This window comes from Etheostoma cragini, chromosome 22 (genome assembly GCF_013103735.1).
Source record: "Etheostoma cragini isolate CJK2018 chromosome 22, CSU_Ecrag_1.0, whole genome shotgun sequence".
NCBI classification, from domain to species: domain Eukaryota; kingdom Metazoa; phylum Chordata; class Actinopteri; order Perciformes; family Percidae; genus Etheostoma; species Etheostoma cragini.
In genome coordinates, this window is record NC_048428.1 from 2,744,822 (window position 1) to 2,762,303 (window position 17,482).

A 17,482-nucleotide genomic window follows, 5' to 3' on the forward strand; every position below is an offset into this window, starting at 1 on the left:
CCCCCCCCTCTTCTTCCCTCTCCGCACCGCCTTCCTCCACTGCCCTCGCACACCATCACTTTTATAAACGGGAGGATGTATTCCATGTGTCTCAGCATCGTTATGCATTACATTTTCTCTGCGGTGTGTGTCATCATTTCAGGTCTTGCCTTAGCAAGCCTTCAGGGCGCTCTTCCCTGGCATCAACCCCATGTGACAGCACCTGAAATATGCATATGCTTCTGAGGCGCCGCGGGGTGCCATTGGAGTTATTTGGAATGCTAGTGATGGCAGGCCAGAGTGCTTGAGACCTATTCTTTGAATATTTGATGGTCTTAATGAGCAGGGAAAATACAGGACTAAGCACTTTGTTGGTTTGCTCGACTCGTGTGAGAAATAATGGACGGGGAGGAACGTATGAAATATTGAAAACTCTGTGATAACACTACTTTATTGGAGGAGGAAGCTCGCTCCATTGTGATGTTGCCTAAGGTCATGAAAAAGTTACAAGTAAAGGTCATTTTCTCCTCGAGGGATATGAGAAGACCCTGTACTGTCACTGCAGTTAAGAGTGTCATGTCCAACCCGTTCTTACTCCCAACTCGTAACATGGCGAGTGGTCAGTGGCTCTCTGCGTCTGACACAACGCAACGAGCACACTCCAGCATGTGTATAGAATGCACCAGGCAGAGCAGCAGCTCCGCGGCGCTTGAAGATGACGTAGTAGTAAGAGCAACGACGGTAGCGAGTATGAAAGCCCGAAATTCCCCATAGGGAGGTTGCTTTGGGTGGTGGATAGGTCAAATATCACAGGACTTTCACCCCTGCGTGTTACTTTTCCTAAACCCAACTGATGCTTTCTTCTTTTCCCGCGTGTCACCTAAACACTTTTTATAAGCCCACACACGATCTTTTCATAAACCTTACTGCGTCAAAAGTGAAACCAATAGTCCAAACAAAGCATGCTTAAATAAATTGTTAAAGGAGACTTTAAGCTGTAATAAGAATGCCAAAGGCACGTGACCAAGTGTCCATACTTTTACACGTGTCACATTTGGGGTCTGTTTGCATACGGATAGATGTTTAAAAACAATCTCACTTTTTGATGGATGCTTAAAGGACCCATGACTGATAGATTGAGAGTGTCAAAGGGGATGTATGGATGGATGGACAGAATGGAAAGAAGGGTGGTGTGTGGATGACAAATAGTAGCTCAAGGCTATTACTCAACAGAGTTCTTGGAGTTTCTGGTGTAGTGGCTTTCACACTTTCCACCGCTACTGTCCCTGTAATAACTTTGTGCCCCTGGTGCCCTTGCAATAAAATGTAATAAATGATAGGGAAGGGGAGGTGAAACCTGGACTGTTTGTGTGTGTGAGTTTATGTGTGTTTGCATTTTCTAGCAGAGGCAGGGTGTATTTGAAAGTTACCTCAGTGAGTTAGTCAGTGCATAACTATGATGATAAAGTGTGACTGAAAAATAAATACAATTGAATCTAGCATCCAAGGGGTGACTTTTTGTGCAGCCATAAATATTCACAGCAGGATGTAGTCTGGCGCGACATTGGATGTGCTCCTTAATTGAAGGTCTGGATTGAGCGCACAGGTTTCCTGTGGGTTGACTCATGTCAGCCTTACCTTCCACTCGGCTGTGAAGCGGCTGTCGTGGCAGATACGGATTAACGTCAGTGCGTCGCGGGGCAGGTATTACATGTCTCGGGTGGCACTGCCAGCGATGCCCTGTGACTACTAATAACCTCTGTTGTCTTGTGTCTCTGGACTGTGGCTTGGTTGATGGCCGTTTTGTCACTCCCACCAGGATTTCACGTTCTTTTTTAGATTGTTGCGGCCCAAAATGCCTGATTTTGCGGGAGATTTTGTAAAAATGTCGATAAAAGTTGCAATGTTTTTGGCATTTGTGTTGCAATGAAGTTGCGAGAGACAGTGAAAACTTTATTTTTATTTTTTATACCTCTTTATAAATAAAATGAAAACTTGTTTCAGGGAGAATAAAACTTCTCTGGGCTGAGTTTTCTTAGTAACCTTACCCAAAATGCTCAGGAGGCTGCAAATGTTGGTCTAATATGAAAATGGCTGGTGGATTTAAGACAAAAAAATGATTATTTATTGAATGAATCAAATGTGAACATATGTGACAGTGGCTTGTTGATCTTTACATTGTCAGTTAATTTCTTATCCTGGCCCGGGACACACATTTACGGAAGAGGATGAGGGCCACTGGTGAAAAATGTATTGGGTTATTTGAGTATTTGAAGACTTTATTCTCAGAATTCTGACTTTAAACTCAGAATTCACTCACATTTTTAATTTTCACCAGTGTAACAATTTTTTTTTACAGCGTACATTGATGTTAAAATGTTGACAGGTTGGCTGGACAGTCTTTTGCTGTACGATTTGTTCGGTAAATGTGAGATGTTCGAGTCACACACGTCTCGTCTTCATATCAGAAATTTTGCAATGGTCGTGTGACGTCAACCCGTTCTCACTCCCACTTGGTCAGTGGCTCTCAGAGTCACAGGCTGATGCAAAGTCTGGCACGTGGGACTGCTGGGATTGGTTAAATTCGCGGTCAACTCTGGTTATCGGTCAGATTTGTGGCAAAATTGCGGTGATGGGTCAAACTTTTGAGTTGCCCCTAAATTCACGGTGATTGGTTGAATTTGTGTGAATTGTAGCAAACACGAGGAGAGAAAAGAGATGGCGAGAGGTTGTCAAAACAGCTCTTCATCCTCTCTTCAGCTGCTTCCTTTCCATCTCTCCTTCTACTCCACCCTTGCTGCCAAAAGCCAGAAGGAGATCAAAGGGGGCCGACATGAAAGGCATCCCTGAGATTCTGTTTTTCGGTGCCCTATCTCCCTGCTCTCTCTGTTACAGACATGGAAATACTCAATCCAAATACAGCTTTTACCTAGGCTGCTGAGAATGCCAGGCCTCATCTGACTTTTCTCTCTCTTTTTCTTTTGCTTCTTCTCCTCCGCCTCGTCTCACCCCTTCATCATCATGTCTCTCCATCCTGTGCTCTCTCCAGCAGCCCTCAGGCTTCCAGGTAGATAGCGGCTGATTGGCAACTGCTGTGACAGTCAGTGGAACCGGCTAAGAGTGGATGACTGTCAGCCTTGCTCCAGGGGCTTAAGGCAGCAGCAGTGTTGTAACTCCCTGCTGGAGAGAGAGAGAGAGAGAGAGAGAGAGAGAAGCCCATGAAATAAAACTCAGTCCTTTTTTCTCTCTCAACTGAAGCAGGTAGTAGCTAAATAGGTTTTTCAAATCACTCAAGAGTTTATCCTGAGACTGGAAAATGGAACATTTCTAAAAAACTCACATCATGTCATGCGCTTTCCTCCTCTCCTTCCTCTTTTCCTACCTTTGGTTCTGATATAACTTTGTGTTGTACTGTTTGTACCATGTTGTTATTTGGGGGGCTCTTCCAAATTCTCTTTTACATTCCTCTTCTCCATCCGCTCTGACTCCGCAGCCTCAACTGTTACGCCACTTGACAGTTAGCCGTGCCATTTCCCTTTTTGCATTGCTACAGAAAAGTTTTTCCTCCTTTTGAAAAACTTTTGAGCACAACTCAACGCAAAGCAGCCACAGGGGAAAGTGTGAGAATAAAAAATCAAAACACGACATCGTCTCAGTTCTTAAGTGACTGTGACCAATTCCCAGATGGAAGGAAAGCGTTTGTGTAATGGTTTTTCGCTGCTTGCAGCTTGAGCTCTGTCTCGTCAAAAGCAACGATTGCGTCAGTTTTCCCTCTGGCCAAGAGTGCCCCCTTCTCCACGGCACAGACAGAGGACAGGATGACGATGGAAAGAGCTTGGAGAGAAGCGAGGAATATGCTTTACAGTATGGCACACTTCTCAAAATCAGCCCCCACCTCCTCCACAGATATTCTGCAGATGTGTTTTGATTATAAGTGTGTATCTTTCATCCCTGTTTGTATGTTTTGTTTACAGCACAAATGGCTACAAGCAATGCTGGCATATCTGGAGATGATATGACTGTCATAACTGGACCTGGTAGATAAGCATAAACTTTGGAATCTGAAAACTAAGAAACTTTTGAAATTTGGTTTATAAATTATACTCATGGTTGACCGGTGCTAATATGATATACATCAGTGTTACAGACTTAAGATATTAAATGATTAAAGTATGGCAACACCTATTACTATGCCTGCTGCCCACCTCTCTCTGATATGAGTTTAAAATAGTCTCCTAACATGTTTCAAATTAAACTGTACCATACTATTTAGTTGGTAATTAATTGAACATACATGTCATAAAAACCTTAGATGAACAGATCGAGAACAAACAAAAAAGCTAAAAGCAAAACATGAGCGTACGGCCTAGAAAGGAGAAATCGGCTTTCTGAACAGTGGGAACTTTTCATGTCCCTCTGGGTTTAGGGGACGAATGAGCACTATTAAGAGCCCATGAATATTGAATGCAGGATGAATGCAGACCCATTTGATTATGACATGGAGGGTGCGTGGATGGATTTAGCTGTACATGTCAGATACACATAGAGTGCTCTGGAGTGTCTGGTGAAAGGATGCAAGGCATAGCAAAGTGGACCTAATTAGAGGGATTTGGAATGTATTTAAAATGAATCATGTTTCGCCGCGACACCAACAACAGTATTCGCCACTTCTCTAAATGGGCAGCTGGCAGGCAGAGGGCTTGTCAGGTTGCTACATACTCCCAGCAACATATGAATGGGAGGCCTGATTACTTTGTCACTAATGATTCATTGGCTCACACACGCACTCGGGCGGTCTAAATAAGTGGGGACAACCCTTCACTCTAGTCTATGCTCACAGCCGTCTCAGCATCTTCACATAGCCGTTACTTTCATCATTATCACAACCATTTTCAGTCAAAACATCTTTTTATCCAAAATAATCTCCACTTCCTAAAATAAGTGTTACCATCTTCAAAAGAAACCAGCTATGAAATTATAAGATATGAAAATAAGGCAGATTTCCCAATTTAAGCACAGTCGTTTCATGCCGTAACACGCATATTTACACATTTGCAGTATGCAAATCTTCAGCAAATTACTTCTAAAACGGCCTGATTTTTAATATTAAGGCCTTCTTATTTTGTAGCATCAGATCTCTTTCCTCTCTGATTGCCTCTCTGGTCTACTGAGCAGATCTGTGACAAACCCTTACAACCTGAGGAATATAATTTCAAGATCAGAATGGAACGTGATTAGAGTGAAATGTGTAAAGCCTTCGGTAATAAAGTACGTCTCAGAGACGCCATCGGGATGCGAGGAAACATCTTAAGGAAAAAAAAGCAGTCTGCTTTAATTGTGCAAAGCCAGCGTGAGAGATGTTGCCGTGAATTACGGCAAGAGTAAACCACATGGGCATACTCACAGAATGGCATCAATTCCGACGCATACACATAAACACATACACATTTAGGCATCATCCTCTGCATATGAATTAAATATAAAAGAAGAGCAGGGGCTTCTAAACTTGTTTATATGCAGATTCCCCTGCATAAGGGTGATGAAAAACAGCGAATACATGGAAAAACACTTTGCTATTGTGGTAATTTTACCTCCTTAAAATACGATGATACACAAGGATATATAGATAGATAAAAGCTGTTTGCTCTCAACGGCTCTCAACAAAGAGGCACTAGACCCCTTTTGTTGGGTGCACCCTCCACGTCCATGGCCTTTCATTACATTGATTTGCAGGTAGCACAAAGACATAAGGATCTCATCTCAAGTCTGTAATATTGCATACTCTGGGAATGGAATAGGAGGTTAATCGTCTTGTGAGAGGTTTAGTAACAGGTTATGCTGTAAATGTTTTACAATTGCTCTCTCTCTCTCTATCTCTCTCTCTCTCTCTCTCTCTCTCTATGTATATGTCTCAGTCCATGAGCATACGTGTAAGCCTTGACTCGTATGCAGTCAAACAGCATTGGCTGATTTAATTGTCTTCATCCCGGTAAAAGAAGAAACAGAGTCATGTGATTCTCTCATACCATAATCCAGTCTGCTGTCTCTCTCTTGCTCTCTTGTTTAGTGGGCAAGTTGGCTGTAGTGATGAGCCGTGTGTTAAACTCTGGGATGGGAAGGTCTCCCTATCTGGCCTGGGAAACATGGCAACATAAAGAGTTGAGATAGAGACAACATAGAGAGTTGCTACAAGACTTCTTGAGTGATTTGACTGTAAAATTAAAAAAAACAACAGTACAGTACATGTGCACTCATTCATTAAAAATTACTGCATAAGTAGGTACTGGTAACATTTCTGTTTTTATCCCCTCAAAACTTCAAAACCCTCATTTTACAACCTGTGTTTTTCCCTTTCCCTCCAGCTGGTAGCAGTATATGAAGAGCAGGATCCTCACAATGGAGGCGACGGTACCAGTGCCAGCTCCACCGGTACGCAGAGTCCCGAACCCTTCACCAGTGACATGAGCTCAGCATCGGCCTTTCAGCCCTATCAGCCCAACAGTGAGATCGAGGTCACCCCGTCCGCTCTGCGATCCAGTGAGTTCAATGAAAATATTATTGTGAAGTTACATCAACACTAATAGTTAATAACTGCGAACTTACAATAAAGGTATCATTACATATTGTATTAAGGGAGTTGTACTCCAAATACTGAAATAAGGTGGTGATTGCCCCAACACAACTCCCACAAACTGCCCTAATTGTTTTTAAATACCAACGTTTCAGACATGGCCCTCGCCATCCAATACCACATACAAGGCTCTCACATGCACTAACATGCACAAATAAGGCCTGTGCTGTTTCCATTTGTTTATTTATTTAGTTTTAAAGATTATTATTTGGGCATTTTAGCCCCCAGAAGTAGCTACAGAGCGCCTTGCTTTCATGCTGCTCTCCGGTACAGACCGAATCGGAGATAAAATTATCTTCTGGACTCTGCTTAGAAGTGGTGAATTTACAGCTCTCAGCAAATATGGTATCTGGTAGGGGTGGGATTCTCTCTAAAAGGATTTGATAATCTATACTGATAAGTTAATAATCAATTATTTTAAAAAAATGTGTTGATTTCTATTGAAAGGTTACTGTCTCCAGTCATGAACAAATCAGAAACAACTGTTGGACAAGAACTTTAATTTAAGCAAGAGTGCAGAAAAAAGCAGAAAAACCCACAAAAAAAAGAGTTGTATATATATACACTTAATCTCATAAGACATATACATAAAATAATTAGGCAAAACACATACTAATTTATGTCATTACATCTGACCACAATCATGTTCTAAGAAGCCAATTCTCCACCTTTAAACATGACTCAGCCTCTGGCATATAAGGTTGCTGTGAGAGAAGGTAAATGTCACAAGCATGTTTAAGGCTTAAGCGTGGAATAAATACACTTTAAAAACCTCAGTAGACAAAGAAATGTTATTAAAATTTGTGTGTGACAAATACGGTATTTGTCAAAATCTGACAAACTCTGATTTATATGTATATTTTTTTAAATCATGCATGGAAATTTACATTAAAAAATTGATGCATCAAAGTTATTTTACTTTTTCTCCCAGGCCGTCATATTGTGGGATAAAAAAACGGATTCCAGGTTACACATACATGTAGTCATGGGACTTTTCTGAGCTTCGGTTTGCTGGTACCCTGACATGGGGACCTGACTGAGGCAATACAAAAATGCAACAAATGAAAGTTCTACTCTACAACAAACTGGCCAGCGTCTGTTTTACCTGACATGCTTCAGGTGCATTGTGTACAGTCGAGTGTCTGTCAAGACTGCACGCTGTGTCCAGGGACTGGCACAGTACTCACTGAGACGGACAGGTAGAAACCAACACGGAAGGAATTGAGACACAGTTGGATACTCAGTCATGCATGAGCAAGAGCACACATGCCAGAGCAAGGTGGACTTGCACACACACTCTCACACGGCACACAAACAGGAAATGGCACACAAGTCAGTGACTCAGATGTAGCTTGTGTCCACATATTCACGTCCCATGAACTGGAACCAGTGAGCTGATGCAGGGCTGTCTCAAACGAACATCTGAGACATTCGAACTGGAACTCACATACGGGCATGGACTCACACACACATGCACGTGAAAGAACAGTACCAAATTGTCCTGCCCTAACGTAGGATTCTCCCAACCTGCCTCTTAGACTGTGTCAATTTATAGAAATTGTTCCAGAGAATGGATTAATATGAAAGTCAGCCAGTTGCACAGAGTGAGAGGCAGGTTTGTTTGAAGCTATCTGACCTACTGTACATTTGGAGCATTGATTTGGTTTCTGAGAGATATTTTGGCATCTTTAATCACTCACACGGACAAAGATGGTGCAGTAGAGCACCTTATAAAATTGTTCATTTGTGATAGAGGGATGACTAAAAACACCATTCTTTCAATGAAATTAAAATAAATTTAACAATTTGTTGAAAGCCTCTGCCCTCTGCCCTATAACTCCTCCTATAGCTACATTCTAGCATTGCCATCATCATGGCGGGTTTAAAATTACAAATTGTGTAGCAAACTAAAATTAAAAAACATCACGTTGTCCATTTCTGAATTTATTTTGTGTGTCTTGTACTCAATCAATATACAATCAACTAGAGAAGCCATCTATTTTATAGCGCATGATTGTTTGGGTTTATTATTTATGGTAACTTAAGCTGAGCAAGTAAACATCTATTAGTGTTCAATGTGCCATATGTGGTTTCATGGTGGAGTGTGGCGAGTGCATTTATTGATACCCTCCAAAGCTTTAAACATGACTTCATACCGAGGTAGTTCATAGTGAAGGGGGAGTAGGGATCATTTAAGGTAATTGGTGAATTTAGGGTGTTTACTTGAGAAAGTAATTGAAGAATAGTTGATTAATAGTTTGATAATGTATTTAGCTCATATTGTGACTTGAACGTTTTTATAGTGGCAAGCATGGCATGATACCCACCCACACAAACACACTTCTAAGCCTGTCCATTGCATGTGAATTGTACATTCAACGCTACATTTCTATTTTTAGATTTTTTAGTGGTAATAACAAAGATAGAAGATAGTTAGGAGAGAGACAGGGGCTGGACACAGCTGATCAGACAAGAAAGGCCAATACAATGTTTTGTTATGTGGTAGTTTAGGTAGTGTAGGGCTGTATTACCAACGAGATACAAGTGAGATTGCATTGTTCACAGGACACGGTTGTTCCTTGGAGACTGTCAATAATGGACTCTGGCTCTCTCCCACTTACAAGTTCCGAATTCAACTCTACTTCACTCCAAAAGTACCTCAGAAGTTGTGTATGTGTTTAGTGAATAATAATTTTGAGCAATGGAGAGACAGCTGGACAAAACAGACAGACTGACTGGCAACACATACTGAGGCAAATGAACAAGACAGACATGTGATGGTCCCTCCAGAGATGCAGATGAGCAAATTACTGGCAGCAATATTGCATATCAGACATCAAAGTGTTGCAGCAGTGCCCTCGGCAGCTGTGCTCTGAGGCAGAGAATTATGGCTATTTAAAATCATCATCTTTTAGAGCCATATTGATTGTTTTTCCCCCTCCTACAACTCCCAAAGTCCCAAACTCTCTCACTCACGTTCTTTCTGTCCTCCACCCCTCCTTTGCTTCCGTCTTGGGAGTCCATTTTAGATTTCCAGTCTAACGTGGCGTGCAGGTCAAACTGCTAATAATTGGATTGGCGATGAGATGTAAATTACATTAATGAATGTAATTTTCCCGTAATTATACGGACGCCGGGTCTGGGTTTGCATTTACACACCGCTTAATTCAAATTCTTTTAGAAGTAAAAGAGAATTTCTGAAACTTTAAACTAACACTGGTTGTTAACGGTTCTTGTAGCTTTGAAATTGAACGCCCTGTTCTTTATTGCTCAAATAGGTTTACAGGGGTCCTTTGATTTGACCCAGAGAGTTGACTTTACTGGCAGTCAGGTTGCCATTTGTTACATTTTTACTATGTTTAAACTTTTTCTTGTCCCTCAAGTATGGACATAGGAACCTGGGTGCAGTAGCTGTGGGTGGGCCTATGTGAGCTTGGCCCTACCCATTTGGCACTCAGGCCCACCCAATAAGATTAAAAAAACCGTCTCCCTAAGTTTGTCACAAAAGATGTTGTGAAGAGCAGGAGGACGAGAATTAAGTTAAATTTCAGTCATATTTTTCAACCCTACACCACCAGTTTCTCCTCAACAGGTGCCATGTTACACACTATAAAGAGGATTTAAATTCCTATGTGGCTGTTAAATCAGCCGTTTCCACATCAGCAGCACTTGATTCCCCAACGCAGACATCTGCCCCTCTAAGCTAAAGCACACAGGTACCCCTGTGGCCATGTACCCAGAAAAGCAAATTTAACTAAGTAGGCCTAATTTAAACAACCAACAATTTATATGATTACCAGTAGCCTATTTTATGAGGCCACACAGTTCCTGTTTGTATGGGAGATGAAACAATGAAAGAAATCCCTGTTGTTTTAATTTATGGCTGAAATGAATCAAAGTACAATATTAGAGGTCAGCTGTGCCCAGTGATAACTCCACTAGTAATGACCTACCTGTCCGTCTTGGTCTCAGAAATAATGGACTAACACAAAATGTATTTGGTCTTGGGTTTTCTAAAGATTATTTTTGGGGCATGTTTATGCCTTTATTTCCACAGGACAGATGTCCGACACTAATATTATAATGTGTTACACAAACAACAAGCCATGTATGGTCATAGTAAGTTATGGATTTTAAAGTTATCATCTCTTTAGTCATATATGGCTAATAAATGCACTGTTTTTTGGTTCACTTATTTGATCGGGATCAGAGTTGAGTTGTTTGTTCCGCACCAGAGTTGGAATGATCCTTTAAACCAACCCAAGCAAACCTGACTATCCAACGAAACGCTCCAGGGTTCAGTTAAAACGGACCAAACAGCTCAGGTGTGAGAGCACCCTTAGGGCTCTATTTTAATGATCTAAGCGAACAGTATGAAGCACATAGGTGTATTAGGTGTGTTTCGGGCATGTCCAAATCCATTTTTTCTAGTTGGATGGTGGATAAAGCCTCCGGGTACCAAGCGCACTGTTCATAAGGGTTTACCTAGTGTCTTTATTAATTCATAGGGGTGATTTGGAAGTAACATGCAATCAACCAATCACAGTGTCATCTCCCATTCCCTTTAAAAGCCAGGTGCATTTGTACCTTGGTGCTAATATGATGGCGGATTTGCAACGTTATATTTTTAATCTTTTGCATGTTCGTGTCCTGCTGCGCTTCCCTGTGTGTGTGTGTGTGTGTGTGTGTGTGTGTGTGTGTAACAAGCATAGTGTGTGTAACAAGCATAGTGTGAACTGTGCATAAGCCTAAGCACATTTTACTAATTCATTTTTAAAATAACAGTGAAAGGCTGCGTTATTGACTTTAGATCATGTTTTCATTGGTCAATGGCGCGATCAATTCCTGCTGCCTCAAGATAGCAATACGGAATACACTTCCTGGTAAGACCAGCACGCACATGGCCCCAAAGATGGACGCAGGTTCATTTGCTATTTAAACAATGTGGGCGCTCAACAGGAAATTGTTGTCCGCGTCAGTCTTAAACTAGCAAAGACTAGGATCAGTGTGACCACACACACGTGTTAAATGTGTGTAAGAGGTATTCAACAGAAACAGAAACATGGGACAGGATTGGTTTGTCTTCCTTGAACTTGACTTTCATAGCTTACTACATTCATATGACTGTTCCTTCCCTGGGTTTTCTTAGTTTTTATAGGCTAAAAGACAATTGCACCGGATACACAATCAAGAAATGAGAGAAGCTTGAGTGCTATTGACAGAGGTTAAAACTGCTCTGACATTGATGCGGAGTGGCTTTAAAACACTTAACAGAAGATCACAGTGATTGCAATGATACTGGAATGGTCCATCATTGACCCCCTGCCGAGGAACAGATCAAAATAAAAAAATTCTTGTCATTTTGACAAGTATACCATGTCCACTATGACAGATTTTAACCCCATCCAAGACATCCTCATTTACTGGTGCTTCTATCCCTAAAGAAGACCAACGTGGTGATGAATTGTCCCTTCCTCTACTGACCCGGTCTTGTGGTCCTTGCATCTGCGCCCATTTGGTCCTTGAAGCTCCGTGGTGACAGGGTTGCTGGAAAGCCATTAGAGAGATTGCTTGTGGGGGTAGGGGAGTATGGGCATCTTTGAAGAGGAGGGCCTTCATCTAATCAATTTGGCTTAGTGGACTGCCACTAAAGAGGCTCCCTGCCGTCAGCCAAGGCCATATAAAAGTCACTACCGAAGGAGAGAAGAGGCACAGTGGCCACTGACAACACCCCCACACCCAAAATAAGTGTAAATAGTGACATAGTAATGTAGCTTAGCCTTATTGCATGATTGCACCACCAAACTTTAAAAAAAAGATGAAGCCGCTCAATTGAGACATTAGTTTTCTGAAGCACTAAAACTTAAGGCTTAAGAAGTGGACGGCTTTCCCCATCGTGGGCTCTCCCATTGGGTTTGGGTGACTTCCAAAGGCAGTGATTGCCAATTATAGATAAACTACCAGGTTAAGGTTCGGAACCACATGCAGCTAGGTCTGATATCAGGCAATGATATTTATCATTCTCATCTGCCCTCTCTTTCTAACTCTCTCTGGTACAGAACCTACTCTTCAATCTTTCACTTTGGCAGTGAACAGGTGATGCAGTGCAATCTAAGGGCTTAGATATCTGAAGAATCAGAGTTGATAACGGTGGCAGTGTGCATCTGCTGATTGGTCTTGTCTGATAGTTAACCCATTTCACGTAGGCTGTGTCTGTCTCCTTCTACTGCCTTTCCCTTTCAGTTTTCACGTTTTTATAATCTTACACCTTTTTTATAACTATTTTAACCCTAATTTACAGTATATGGGACAAGGCCCAGGACTACATTTTTGTTTATGTTTGGTGATAGGTTTAGCTGTTGGACAAAAATGACAACTTCATTTGTTTTCATCTTTGTGTAGTCTAGACATGTTAATCCCTACTAGACATGTTGTTGTTGTTAGCTTTGAACATCTTAGCTCCTTCACACCCCTTGATCCCTGGTCAAAAGAATTAAGATACGACCATGGTCGCAACCCGGGAGCAATGCATAACAATTATCTCATGGGGTTACACTTTATATTCCGTGGACAGCTAACGTTGTGGTATACTCCAGTCCATATGTACTAGCGTTTGGTAGCCTACTTAAATTCATCAGTGTACAGAATGTAATATAACTTACGATAATAAGTTATCCAAAAATCCAAACATAACCACACACTTGATGGGTGATTTTGTTTAATTTGGCAGTATATTGTACAGTATAAAAAACACAAATATGTGTCAGTGTTGTATAGACACATGTATTGACTTTCTTGCCCAATTTTTTAAAACACAGAGTAGAACACAATTTATTTACAGTGCTGGACTCTGTTTGTAACATTTAAACATAGATAATTCATGTTACAGTGGTTATGGTTGTTGCAACACATTTAACATGATATTACAGACCCCGTTACATGTAACATTAATTCATCATTTCCGCTGGCGATGGATTGATTCGTTGGCTTGTTTGGCTGGAGCTGTCCAGCATCAGGTCACTGAATTATTACTGGCCTTTCAATTTGTGTGCACACATAACTAGGCATAAACCCAATGCATTAGTTGCCAACGAGGACGGACAAAAGACTTGCAATGAGTGTATTAATAAATACTGCACATTACGTTATTACAATAAAAACTAAAATAAAAAAGGTCTTAAAACTGGATTATGACAAAGTGTCCCTCTCATGGTTCGTTCTTGAAGCTTTGTGGTGATAGTGTTTCTGGGAAGCAATCTCTAAAAACAATTACAAAATCAAATAATAAGGCAGGAACTTAGATGAACATTTTCTTTGTTGCTACTCCAGTTCGGTGGTCCACAGACTTTGGGCTAGTGGGCTACAAGGGGTCACAGTACATAGGAACAAAATTTGCCTTCAGTACTTAAGGCCCTTCTCTACGACCTACCTCTGTTGAGCTTGGGGATACAAAAACAAAACTGCCCAGAAGAATAAATGGAAGAAACACCTTCCATTCCTCACTGAGCTTTATCATTACAGGCAATGGAATTGCCAAGAAAAGGGCCATAATTTCTCAACTGGTGAGATTAAATTTCGTCATTGTTTCTTTTTCTTTCTCTCATTTATATTTGTTTTCAGGAAGTGGTGATGACATAGGCTTTTTTAGGGCTCTTGGTTTCTCTTTCCACCTTTGCAGTGCCGTGACACTATCCATCGTCGTGACAAGAGCTGAATATTTAGTTTGCTGTGATTCAATAAGAAAAGCCAAGATAGATAGATAAATAGTTAGATAGATAGATAGATAGATAGACAGTTAGTTACTTTATTCATCCAAATCCATCAAACACTCCATCAAATTTGAGTGTCCAGCAGCTCACACATAAACACACATTCCCATACACAACACGGTTCCCCATTATCAATAAATAAATAAATACAATGCAGACGCATACACATGTTCAGTTAAGAAGCGGATAAGAGCAGGGGGTTAGGTGGTGTTACAAAGCCTGATGGCTGTGGGGACAAAGGATCTCCTGAACCCCTCTGCCCTACAGGGCAGCTGGAGCAGTTGCTCACTGTAACTGCTCTTCTGTTCAGCCAGGATGTTGTAGAGGGAGTGGTTGTCATTGCCTATTATGGCTCGCAGTTTGTAACAGGCACGCAGCTCCACCATAGTTCTCAATGAGTCCACTTGTTTTATTTCAACTGACGCATTCCATTTTGTTATATGTAATCGAATCACAATTGTTTTAATGGACCTACTGGGATGAATTTACAATATTCTTCCCACAACGTTTTGCCAGTGTATAGGAGCGAGAGTGGAAGTGTTTATGTCATGGTGGCCCTTCATAGATCTACTCAACTATTCTTCAACAACAATCCAAAACCACTCAAACTGTGCATCACACCTCTCAAACTATAGCTCCAGAGTAAAGTACACACTCAGCTGTGAGGATGTTGGGATAGCAAGCTCATCATTAGCAAGCTGAAAGCACTTTTAAACCCACCAGCCCTCGTGAGGCTCTGAATTGCCTTCCTCTACCTGAGTTGGGAGAGGCTATTAGTTATGTCAACTCTAAATCATACTCATGCTTGCAGAGGGAGAGAGAGGGAGTGCCCAGGGTGGGTCTTTAAACTGTTAAGGAGTGGGGGTTCAGTTCATAGTCACTGGGAAAATTAGTCATAAAAACATACTATCATAATAGCTTTCAAGGCTTATTATAGCTAATTATTTCAATGGCTGGTACTGGTAAATGGCGAGGATAGTGTATTGGTAATGAAGTGTGAAGTGCTTGGAGTGGTAATGTGCGACCAGTACTCTTCCTATTATTACTTCTTCCAAGATCCCAATAAAGCCATAGCTAGACAGCTATGTCACATAGAGTTTTGTGTATGTGAGTGTGTGTGTGTGTGTGTGCGTGCGTGCATGCGTGTTGACCGCTTTATTACTTCTTGAGCTGGACTGAGATCAGTTTCGTAGGTCACTTGTGTCACACTTAAAGCAACACGGGAGCATTGAGGTCTTGATTGTGGAAACAAAGCCGTTTACACTTTCTGACATGCAGAAATAGACTCATATGGTGGCTGGCCTTAACCCCATGACAGGGAGCATGGGAAGGGAGCCAGAGTTTGTTTGCACTGACTCTGGTGTTATCTTAGACACTCAGCAGAAGGACATTTAGCAAATGATGTGTCTGCGTGTCGCTATCTGAGAAATGGCATCGTCGTCCACTTCTGATTCCTCAGAGAACTCTTAATGTGCAGCTTGTTTATCCAATTTGTAAATGCTAACATATTTAAGGTGTTGGCATTAATCCTGTTCACATTGGCACCACTTTGAGTGATAATCTTTTGGATGAGACTTTGCAGAGACGGGAAGTGTTAGCAGGTCTTCTAAATTTGGGTAGAGTAAATATGGAGTTGTTGCTCCCAAATCTTTTTCACTTTGTGGCTGATAATATTACAAAGCACTTCTGCCTCAAGTGACACAATTCAAACAATAATTTAATAAACCAAATCAGAGCTTGAGGTCTTTATTAGTTGTTTTTTTGTGTCATTAATGAACACTTTGATTTACTCTCTTGTCTATTTATTATTTGTCTTAAATGCTGACTTTAAAGCATTGCTTATTTATCTATAACAGAAAGAGAATCCTTAAACTGTTATGTTTCTCCACCTTTTCCACTTCCAAATTCTTCTGCTTGCTTTTTTAGCTTCCTTCCATCTGAGCAAGGATACCAAGCATGACAGACTTGCTTGTAGTTTCAATCATCATTTTACTGGAATACATCTCTATCTGAATTAAAAAACACACAAAAAACACAGAGTTCACTGCACATGAGCAGTGCCACTTATACGTGGGTTGAACTTGAAAAAGTATTCTTCTACAAAAATGAAAATGCAGAAACATTTAAACAAAGATCACTAACAGGAAAATAGTTTCAACACATCAGAAAAAACAATCAAAGTTGTCTGCCTCTTGAAATGAAAAATGTCTCAATGATTTCATTTCACTACAGCAATGCCATGTGTAGATGTACAGCAGTGCCAGAGCAAAATGTGTTTTAAACTTAAAATCTGTCTCTTCCCTCTCTGTCTCTCTCTCTTATTAGACTGTGACAGCCTCTGTGGTTGATGTACATTGTGTATGACATGTCAAAAGAGGTTCAAATTGGCCGAGGGCAAAGCCTCCTGGTCCCAGCACGATAAGTCCTCAAAGGGTTGGGAGTGTTTAGCATCTCTTTGTCTCCAGGCTCCTCGTCCCAGTGGACCTGCAAACAACCCCCTCGACTCCGCCACCCTCTTCATTAGTCCCTTTGTACGAGGCTCCGACCCTCTCTCGCTCCTGCACCGATCCGTGTCAATCTTCAACAGGAAGGTCACCTGTGAAGTTTGTCTGCCTCAAAGCACATGTGAGAGAAGCACTCAGAGGCATGTGCAGGCACATGTGGGACCGGAATAACATGTAACATGAACATAATGGAGCCAGACAGTGATTCATTCAGACATGCAACTGCATACAAACCACATGGGGGCATTGTTGTGTGCATGCATGAAAGTACATGCTAATTGTTTTCATTATTAAAGGTGCATGTGTTCACCAATGAGCACACTAACACAGACATATACATATGAAGAAATGTTGCCTTTTCCCAAAATTGATTATTAGTTATTGAAGGAAAAGTCACTTTGTAAATTTGTAGATAAAGATGCATTGAAGTCCATGTTGTAGACTTTTGTTTTTTTCCCCTTTGCTGCTGTCTGTGCATCTGTTTGGTCCTGCGTGTCTTGTGTCCGCCTCACTGACGATGTTTTTTGTTTGTTTGGTTCTGTGCGTTTGTGTGTCTTGTTGGTGGGCTGCAAGCTCCGTTCCTGCGGCTGAGTTTTTGT

At 41.3% G+C, this 17,482-nt stretch overlaps 1 protein-coding gene and 1 long non-coding RNA gene across 5 annotated transcripts in view; one reads left to right on the forward strand and one right to left on the reverse strand.

Moving 5' to 3' along the window:
* Positions 1–17,482, forward strand: part of LOC117937671 (partitioning defective 3 homolog) — a 368,949-nt gene that overhangs the window by 109,716 nt on the left and 241,751 nt on the right. For all 4 annotated transcript variants that reach the window (XM_034861772.1, XM_034861774.1, XM_034861775.1 and 1 more), the window contains exon 3: positions 6,342–6,516. In XM_034861772.1, coding sequence (XP_034717663.1) covers positions 6,342–6,516 — 175 coding nt within the window. The remainder of the gene's footprint in view (positions 1–6,341; positions 6,517–17,482) is intronic.
* LOC117937673 overlaps positions 10,835–17,482 on the reverse strand; it is a 14,527-nt gene continuing 7,879 nt past the window's right edge. The window contains exon 3 of the long non-coding RNA XR_004655208.1: positions 10,835–10,955. This is a non-coding gene — a long non-coding RNA (uncharacterized LOC117937673). The remainder of the gene's footprint in view (positions 10,956–17,482) is intronic.